This window comes from Festucalex cinctus, chromosome 15, assembly GCF_051991245.1.
Source record: "Festucalex cinctus isolate MCC-2025b chromosome 15, RoL_Fcin_1.0, whole genome shotgun sequence".
Taxonomy (NCBI): domain Eukaryota; kingdom Metazoa; phylum Chordata; class Actinopteri; order Syngnathiformes; family Syngnathidae; genus Festucalex; species Festucalex cinctus.
This window is the reverse complement of record NC_135425.1, coordinates 22,771,142-22,780,847: the sequence shown is the minus strand read 5'-3', so window position 1 is coordinate 22,780,847 and position 9,706 is coordinate 22,771,142. Positions and strand designations below refer to the sequence as shown.

Sequence of the window (9,706 nt, the reverse complement as noted above, 5' to 3'; positions counted from 1 at the left end):
TGGCAGCTTGAGTGCCACCTTTTCAGTCGTGAGCGTATGCACATGAAGGAGAGAGAGGCATTTGAAAAGCAGTACTTTATTCAGGATCATAATCAGGTACACTTTTTCATCTCGCCACATAGAATCAAAGTTTCTCCAGATTGCATTCATTCACTTACTGGATGAAGGAGCCATTTCATTTACATGCATGAGGGTTGCCAAGTTGACCCTTTAGATGCCGCGATTGTATCCATTTTTTCACAAGCCTATTTAAGGAATAAGTACGCATCAATTTACAGTTGTGTAAGTAGACAGGAGAGCAGGAGTTATTTTTGTTCGCCGCAGTAACGACAATGCGTGTTAGTACGAAAAGTTCAAACATCCACACAACACTTTAGTTTACAACAATACAAATAGAAGACGTGGTAGGTAGACGTGATTTCTGCTTCGTTTTAAATGTAAATTCAGACATTAAATCATATGAATTCATTAATCACTGCTATTTTCACCAGCACACTTGTGCCTCTTAGCTTTGGTCTTACTTGGGAATATTTGACCACAAACTGAGCAGGTAAAAGATTTCTCACCAGTGTGGGTTCTTGTGTGTCTTTTTAAGTTCCCCTTCTCAGAGAAACTTTGACCACAAACTGAGCAGGCATATGGTTTCTCACCTGTGTGGGCTCTTGTGTGTTTCTTTAAGTTCCCCTTTTCAGAGAAACTTCGACCACAAACTGAGCAGGCATATGGTTTCTCACCTGTGTGGGTTCTTGTGTGTTGTTTTAAGCCTCCCTTGTGAGAGAAACTCTGGCCGCAAACTGAGCAGGCATAAGGTACCTCGCCTGTGTGTGTTCCTATGTGTTGTTTTAAGCCTCCCCTGTAAGAGAAATTCTGGCCACAAACTGAGCAGGCAAAAGGTTTTTCACCAGTGTGGGTTCTTGTGTGATCTGTTAAGGTTTTCTTCTCAGAGAATTTTAGGCCACAAACTGAGCAGGCAAACGGCTTCTCACCCGTGTGGGTTCTTGTGTGTATTGTTAAGATTCCCTTCCGAGAGAAACTCTTGCCACAAACCGAGCAGGAAAAAGGCTTCTCACCAGTGTGGGTTCTTGTGTGTTGTTTTAAGATTCCCTTCAGGGAGAAACATTGGCCACAAAATGAGCAGGCAAAAGGTTTCTCACCAGTGTGGGTTCTTATGTGTCTTTTTAAGCTTCCATTCTCAGAGAAACTTTGACCACAAACTGAGCAGGCAAAAGGTTTCTCACCAGTGTGGGTTCTTGTGTGTTGTTTTAACTTTCCCTTCTCAGAAAAAGTTTGACCACAAACTGAGCAAGCAAAAGGTTTCTCACCAGTGTGTCCAATCACATGTCTTCTCAATTGAGACTTACAGCCAAAAGTTTTTCCACACTGAAAACATTTCCAACGTTTGCTGTCAATGTGACATGTCACATCACCTTCAGACTGCTCATTGTCATCAGTCGACATGTCGTCACCATCTGACATTGGAGCTAACCAGCTGTCTACTTGTGATCCTCCACGGTAGTCTTCATCACCTCCTGTTGTCATTTGTAGTCTTGAGCTGCTGCTTGGAGGCACCGCCCCTTTGTTCTCTTCATATTGACAGTCATCTTCAGTCTTCAAATGGTCACCAGTCACGGGCAACTCTGTGATATCCTCCTCTTTGATGTCTGGCGGCAGTGTCTCCTCTTTTTTTATGTTGAGGGGCTGCGGCTGCGCCTCTTCTTCAACTTGAAGAGGCTCCAAGTCCTCCTCCTCTTTTACACCAGGGAACTTGAACTCCTGCCGCTCAGGACAAAGATATTTTTCACTGACATCTGCAGGAAACAAGACAGATATGGTTTAGTAAAGTGAGTTTGTTGTGACTTTGATGTATATATATATATTAGTAGATTTAGAAAAGAAAAGAATCCAAAACTATGCAAATAGCGCCCTAAAGGTTTGTATTGTTAAGTTTTCCAAAAATTTCAATATTTTATTTTATTTTATTATATTTTTATTTGTAGGGAGTTTTAAGTGGCTGCATCATCTTATACAAAGTAAAGTGAAATTTAAATAAATACATAAATGAACAGTTACCTGTATCACACTGACTGACAAATACATACGAGTGTTGCTAATTTGGGGGTTTCGACAGGGTTTGTAAAAAGTTTCAAAAGATCTCCACAGACAATGAAAAACTGTTTGAACATGTTCAAAATTTCTTTGAAACACAAAATCTGTCTGTGAACATCTTTACAAATCGTGATGAAAATGCAAACTCACTACGTTCGCAAGCATTCACCGCTCAGTGAGATGCCAGCTTTATCTGCCGTCAGATTCGTACAATGACAAATATCGGCACCCATAATCGGCCTGGACGATAATTTTAACCAGTATATTCACATCACACATACAGTATAAACTTGAATTTTTCACAAGTTTTATTTTTGAAAACCTCATGAACATACATTTCCACACGTGTCTGATAAGGGAAACTTTTTCTAGTAACAAAAAGCACCCATTATGCACTCCCTACATTTAGTAGTTGTGTGTATTGGGATCTTTTGTGTCTATATACCCTCTGTAGCTTTCCATATTGTATTTTTCTAACCTTCAATTTCAAGCAAGTCCCATGTCAAGTCATACAATCTTGCTCAGTCACACCATACTGAAATGACAAAATATTTTTTTCACTGATCATAACACAAAAGTACATTTATATTTCTAAATATTAAGTGAACACAAAAAAAATACATTTACATATAAAAATTAAATGAACAACTTGGTATGAAAAAAAAAATACTTGCATCTGCATGAGGGTTTACAACTAAAAATGTATCTAACAGTTACATTGATAATAAATATTGACATCACAATATTTAAGGGAGTGACCATGTACCGCGATCTTCAGATTAAAAACTGTATTTGTAGAAAATGGTGCCAATCCTTTTTCAATCAAGCAAACAAACCAAGGCCATAAAATCAGCAATTTAGCTTGACTCGAGTCCCCCACCTCAGATAGACATAAAAGATTACCGTACTCTAATGCAGATATGGCTGAAAAATACAGAATACTGTCACGGCTAATCAGCCCTCATGGTCTAGATCTACTGTATTTTTTTTATTTTATTTTTTTTAAATAAATAACACACAAAAATTGGTGACACCATACATGGCGTCCGTTTACACAAAATTAGCATTCTCTCGAGAGTAAAAAGACCTAAAAATGGCTTCTGCCAGTAAATATGTATTTCGCTTTCACAATATTACATAAAAATAAGCAAACAGCAACTGATAAAAACGATACGCACATTTATAATATAGCAAAGTTTTGACATCTTAGATTTAGTTCCGCTTTAAGAAGCTACAACATTTCGTTTCATTGATTAGTGCTATTCTCACCAGAACACTTGTGTCTCTTAACTTGACCCTTCTGAGAGAAACTCTGACCACAAACTGTGCAGTGAAAAGGTCTCTCACCTGTGTGTATTCTTTTGTGTATTCCTAAATAACCCTTCTGAGTGAATCTTTGACCACAAACTGAGCAGGCAAAAGGCTTCTCGCCAGTGTGGGTTCTCATGTGTAATCTTAAAATTCCTTTTCGAGAGAATGTTTTCCCACAATCTGAGCAGGCGAATGGTTTCTCGCCAGTGTGGGTTCTTGTGTGTGATTTTAAGCTTTCCTTTCTTGAGAATGTTTGACCACAAACTGGGCAGGAAAAAGATTTCTCACCAGAGTGTGTTATCGTGTGTATTCTTAGGTTTCCCTTTTCTGAGAATCTTAAACCACACACTGAGCAAACAAAAGGTTTTTCTCCAGTGTGCATTCGTTTGTGGGTTGTCAAATGACTTCCTTGAAAGTATCTTTTACCACAAATTGAGCAGGCAAAAGGTTTCTCTCCAGTGTGTATTCTAGTGTGCGTTGCCAAATGGGTGGCTTGAGAGAATCTTTTACCACAAACTGAGCAGATAAAAGGTTTCTCCCCAGTGTGTATTCTTATATGTTTTGCCAAACCGCTTTTACAAGCAAACGTTTTCCCACACTGAGAACATTCCCAAAGTTTGTTGTCAGTGTGGGATGACTGTTCGGCATCATCATAAAGAGCATGGGACCTTCTGTCGTCGCTATCTGATAGTGGAGCTAAAAGGTTGTGGGCTCTTGTGTGCGTTGTCAAATTGGCTCTTCTCGTAAATCTTTGACCACAAACTGAGCAGGAGAAACCTTTTTCACCAGTGTGCGTTTTCATGTGTGATGTCAAATGGGTCGTTTGAGAGAATCTATTACCACAAAGCGTGCAGGCAAAAGGCTTCTCGCCGGTATGCGTTCTTGTGTGGGTCGCCAAATGGTTTGCTTGAGAGAATCTTTTACCACAAACTGAGCAGGAAAAGGGTTTCTCTCCAGTGTGTGTTCTCATGTGTCGTTTCAAATCCCACTTATAAGAAAATGTTTTTTCACACTGAGGACATTTCCAGTGTTTGCTGTCAGTGTGAGCTGTCTCATTACGTTCAGACCGATGATGATGATCATCATCATCATCATCATCATAATTGTGAGGAGAGTGCGATGTGTCATCACTATCTGATACTGGAGCTAAATGATTGTCTGCTTGTGATCCTCCACAGTGAATTCCATCACCTTCTGTTGTCGTGCGTTGACTTGAGCTGCTGCTTGGAGACTCCAGCCCTCTGTTGTCCACACTTGGACCTTCATCGTCAACTTCACTCTTTAAAGGAACACCAGTCAATGTCATATCTTTGTCCTCTTCTTCCTCCTTAATGTGAGGTGAAGCTCTCAATTGATGGAGCTCCCACTCCTCTTCTTCTTCTTCTTTAATATGCTGGGGATCTGCACGGCAAGAAGAGAAAAATAAACTCAATACTTGGGCCTGACCAAAATGGATTGTCTCCACACTAATCACGGCATTGCTTCTTAAAACATTTATGGATCGCAAAATATCAACTGCGTATTCATAATTATATGTTAAATGTGATGTTATGCAGGGCCCGGATGAAGGTTTCTCCATTAACAACAAACACAGGGAGACTAGTAATTTTTTTTTTAATTATTTAAAAAGTAAGAGCAAGAAATGAACAAACCTGCTCTCTGAAACCCAGTTCGTGGCTTCTTGCAAACAACGTCCACTCGTTGACTTTGTCGCCGCTTCTCCTCTTTTGGTCCACAAAATTCCTCCTCGTACTCCGCTTTGCTTCTTGCACACATTTTCAAACGACAATGACAAAAGTAGACATTCACACCTTTGATTTGCTATGACGATCAAAACTGCGTCTCTTTGTTAACAGCGAGCAAACGATGCTAAGCTAAAATAGCATAAGCTAGACCAGGCCGCGAAGCTTCATCGTACATCAAGACGAGTGTACCCGAACGCGAAGACTTAAAAACAATGTTTTTGTCCAGTAAAGTAGTGACGATCCTACTGTGTCGAGGCTTCGGTACGTTCATTCGGCACGAATTGATAAAGCTTTAGTCAAGCACTCGGAGGACGAACGCGGAAGGATATTTTCGAAGCTCCATCTGCGATGCGCATGCGCAGCATGTCGGCCATCTTTGCCAGCCAACTACGGCAAAACCACTAGGACAAAACTGGATTTTCTCATGACGGTTCGTACATTCGTTTTTGGTTGATGTCCATAAATGGATTATTATTGATGTTTTTGTAATTCTATTATTGATCATCATTTCACTTTTGTGATGTTAAATCATATTTGTATTGATGGATCCATACACAACGTTCCTTCTGGCCATCTCCCTATATTGTTTTGATTCATGCAAAGAAAAACTTTACTGTTGGCATGATTGTCCTGTAAATTGCAATAAAGTTTTTTTTTTTTGTTTAAATGGGTTAGTTTTACTTGAAGTAAACTGTATCATTTCATATATTTTGTACATTTCATTTATAGTGATTTAATTTTCTACATTTTTTATTTTTTTTTAAATCCAGTCTCTAATTTCTTCAGTCTAATACTAATTCAATCTAGTACTGCTGATAAACAAGTTAGAAATAACCAAAAGAGAAAGAATACAATTTTGGATATTTATTAACAATTTAGAAAAAAAAAAAAATACATCGAAACTACATAGGATTAGTTCTCAAGAAGGCTATACAAAATGAGGCTATTACAACTCTTAAGGTTCCTTAAATCATTCTTAAATCTAAAGTTGAGTACCTCTGATCACACAGCAAAGCATAAAAATAGAACGTGGATTTTATAAAGTAAAAGAAAAAGAAAGATAATCAGTAGAGGTTTAGCTAAGCAGAAATTTTAGAATTGAATGCATGTACTTACTCATTAGTAAGATAACATTAATCCATTCCAGAGTCAATGATAAAGTACTAAACTCAGTTAAAACACAAAAGTCAGGGCAAAACGGCTATGAAGTGTAAGATTCTGTTTAGGTGGAAAAGTCAAGTGGCCAATCTCGTTCCACAATAGTTGAAACAACTCAAGCAAGTTGGCAAAATTGAGAAATTGGGTGCCTTTTTGGCTCTCCTTAACAAGAGGCAATAGCACTGCCATAGTTTCTCAAATTCTTTAGCGATTTCAATTGCTAACAGATAAAAAAAAACAAAAAAAAACAAAACATGATTTGGGGAAGTTCGCTTGGCTCACCTAACGTCGACAGGAATCTCCTTGTATGTCACTTGTCTTTTGACAGCCATCCACCGAGGGACCGGTTCACTCCAAAGTCATACTCCATTGCCTGTTGGTATCAGAGTTGCGTGTGGGTTCTCATGTGGAATATTAGTGTGTGTTCTTACATGTACTTTTAAGTGTTCCATCCGAGTAAATTTTTTACCACAAACTGAGCAGGCAAAGGTTTCTCCCCGGCGTGTGTTCTTTTGTGTTCTTTCAAGCTTGCAATCTGAGTGAATTTTTGTCCACAATCTAAGCAGGTAAAACGTCTTTCACCAGCGTGCGTTCTTGTGTGTATTTTTAAGTTTTCAATCTGAGTGAATTTTTCTCCACAATCTAAGCAGGTAAAAGGTTTTTCACCAGCGTGGGTTCTTGTGTGCATTTTCAAGTATGCATCCTTTCTGAATTTCTGTCCACAAACTGAGCAGGAAAAAGGTTTCTCCCCGGCGTGTGTTCTTTTGTGTTCTTTCAAGCTTGCAATCTGAGTGAATTTTTGTCCACAATCTAAGCAGGTAAAACGTTTTTCACCAGTGTGCGTTCTTGTGTGTATTTTCAAGTTTTCAATCTGAGTGAATTTTTCTCCACAATCTAAGCAGGTAAAAGGTTTTTCACCAGCGTGGGTTCTTGTGTGCATTTTCAAGTATGCATCCTTTCTGAATTTCTGTCCACAAACTGAGCAGGAAAAAGGTTTCTCCCCGGCGTGTGTTCTTTTGTGTTCTTTCAAGCTTGCAATCTGAGTGAATTTTTGTCCACAATCTAAGCAGGTAAAACGTTTTTCACCAGTGTGCGTTCTTGTGTGTATTTTCAAGTTTTCAATCTGAGTGAATTTTTCTCCACAATCTAAGCAGGTAAAACGTTTTTCACCAGCGTGCGTTCTTGTGTGTATTTTCAAGTTTTCAATCTGAGTGAATTTTTCTCCACAATCTAAGCAGGTAAAATGTTTTTCACCAGCGTGGGTTCTTGTGTGCATTTTCAAGTATGCATCCTTTCTGAATTTCTGTCCACAAACTGAGCAGGAAAAAGGTTTCTCACCAGTGTGTGTTCTTACATGTACATTTAAGGTTCTTTTGTGAGCAAATTTTTGTCCACAATCTGAGCAGGTAAAAGGTTTCTCACCAGTGTGTCTTCTTCCATGTGCCTTTAAGCTTCCTTTGTAAGTGAATTTTTGTCCGCAATCTGAGCATTCAAAAGGCTTCTTTTGAGTGTGGGTTCTTGTGTGTTTTTGCAAGTTTGCAATCTGAGTGAATTTTTGTCCACAAACTGAGCAGGCAAAAGATTGTTCACCGGTGTGTGTTTTTACATGTATCTTTAAGGTTACTCTGTGAGTGAATTTTTGTCCACAATCTGAGCAGGCAAAAGGTTTCTCACCAGTGTGTCTTCTTATATGTACTTTTAAGCTTCCTTTGTGTCTGAATTTTCTACCACAATATGAGCAGGCAAAAGGCTTCTCACCAGTGTGTGTTCGTACATGTACATTTAAGGCTGCTTTGTGATTGAATTTTAGCCCACAATCTGTGCAGGTAATAGGTTTGTCACCAGTGTGTGTTCTTGTGTGCAATTTTAGGTGTGAATTGCGAGCAAATGTTTTATCACATAACGAGCAGGCAAAAGGTTTCTCACCAGTGTGGGTTCTGACGTGCATAGTCAAGTGTCCATTGTGACTGAATTTTCTTCCACAATGTGTGCAGACAAAAGGTTTCTTAGCAGTGTGGGTTCTTATGTGTGTTTTTAAGCTTCCCTTGTCAGAGAAACTTTGACCACAAACTGAGCAGGCAAAGGTTTTCTCACCAGTGTGGACAATCTTATGACTTTTCAATTTAGACTTGCAGCCAAAAGTTTTTCCACATTGAGAACATTTCCAATGTTTGATGTCAGTGTGACATGTCATATCACCTTCAGATTGCTCATTGTTATCAGTATGATGTGTGCCGTCACCATCTGACGTTGGAGCTAACCGGCTGTCTGCCTGTGATTCTCCACACTGCTTGCCATCAATTTCTGTTGTCATGTGTTGACTTGAGCTGCTGCTTGGAGGCACCACCCATTTGTTCGCTTCATATTGACAGTCATCTTCAGTCTTCAAATGGTCACCAGTCACGGGCAACTCTGTGAAATCCTCCTCTTTGATGTCTGGCGGCAGTGTCTCCTCCTTTTTTATGTTGCGGGGCTGTGGCTGCTCCTCTTCTTTCATTTGAAGAGGCTCCAAGTCCTCCTCCTTTTTAACACCAGGAAACGCCGTCTCCTGCCCCTCAGGATGAAGGCATATTTCACTGATGTCTGCGGGAAACAAGACACACATGATTTGGTAAAGTCAGTCTGTTGTGACTAAATGAATAATACCTAATAAGACTGATATTGGCACCAATACCTGGTATCGGTAGCCACCCATAGTCAGGATGGTACCACCTCTGCCTCAATTTGAGCCAGCAAAAAAAAAACAAAAAAAAAACAACTGCCAGTCAGAGCTGTTACGGCAAAATAACGCTAGCAGGAGAGTTAATGCAAAATAACCACCTATATTAATTAAACGTCACGTCCCATGTAGTACTTGGATGAAGATTCCGCTAGAAGTTAGAAAGTTTTGACTGAACAAGTTACAAACCTTCTGTCTTCAACACAACTCGAGGCTGCTTGCAAATCGCGTCCAGCAGTTGACGTTGTCGCTCGTTCTCTTCTTGTGCTCCACAAAGCTCTTCTTCGTACTCGACTTTAATTTTTGCGCACATTTCCACAAAATATTCAGGATCACATTTGATCTCCGGTGAGCAAACACGTGTCCCTTGTTAGCAGCTAGCAAGCTAAGCAAAGCGAGGCCGAGCCGTTTCGACGAGCACTGAGACGACTATAATTAGCAGGACAGGAAATTAAACAATTATGTTTGACTTCAATAAAGTAGCGAAGGACAATCCGTGGGTCAACGTTTGAGTACGTTCAGTACGAATTGTAGACGAATTAGTGAGTGAGGCGCGTGTGACGACCAAAAAAAAAAAAAAAGGTCCAATATCTTGTCACGTGCAATCTACGGAAAGTCCACTTAGACAAACCTCATGACCCAAAACCTCGAAGCACAAAAACAAAAC

At 39.6% G+C, this 9,706-nt stretch overlaps 2 protein-coding genes across 3 annotated transcripts in view; both read right to left on the bottom strand.

Annotated features, from left to right (window-relative positions):
* Positions 1–62: 62 nt before the first annotated feature.
* The window catches only part of LOC144002126 (uncharacterized), a 40,317-nt gene continuing 30,673 nt past the window's right edge, over positions 63–9,706 (bottom strand). The window contains exons 1-5 of one of the 2 annotated variants that reach the window (XM_077497076.1): positions 6,790–6,860; positions 6,603–6,693; positions 5,070–5,179; positions 4,609–4,818; positions 63–1,808 (exon numbers count right to left, since the gene is read on the bottom strand). In XM_077497076.1, the coding sequence (XP_077353202.1) occupies positions 469–1,808; positions 4,609–4,818; positions 5,070–5,179; positions 6,603–6,652 (1,710 nt within the window). In that variant the 5' untranslated portion in view covers positions 6,653–6,693; positions 6,790–6,860 and the 3' untranslated portion in view covers positions 63–468. Of the gene's footprint in view, positions 1,809–4,608; positions 4,819–5,069; positions 5,180–6,602; positions 6,694–6,789; positions 6,861–9,706 lie in introns of those variants that run through there. The other variant, XM_077497078.1, reaches the window with a different exon arrangement.
* Positions 6,096–9,610, bottom strand: LOC144002124 (uncharacterized). The gene is made up of 2 exons (XM_077497070.1): positions 9,229–9,610; positions 6,096–8,903 (listed from the first exon to the last, which is right to left on the bottom strand). Exons 1-2 carry the CDS (start codon positions 9,350–9,352, stop codon positions 6,760–6,762), a joined length of 2,268 nt encoding a protein of 755 aa, XP_077353196.1. The 5' UTR covers positions 9,353–9,610; the 3' UTR covers positions 6,096–6,759.

Excerpts from the sequence above, each read along its gene's own strand:
- LOC144002124 (XM_077497070.1), bottom strand. The coding sequence starts at position 9,352 with ATGTGCGCAAAAATTAAAGTCGAGTACGAAGAAGAGCTTTGTGGAGCA. Across the intron at positions 8,904-9,228 it reads AGTTGTGTTGAAGACAGAAG|ACATCAGTGAAATATGCCTT; the intron begins GTTTGTAACTTG and ends TGTTTCCCGCAG.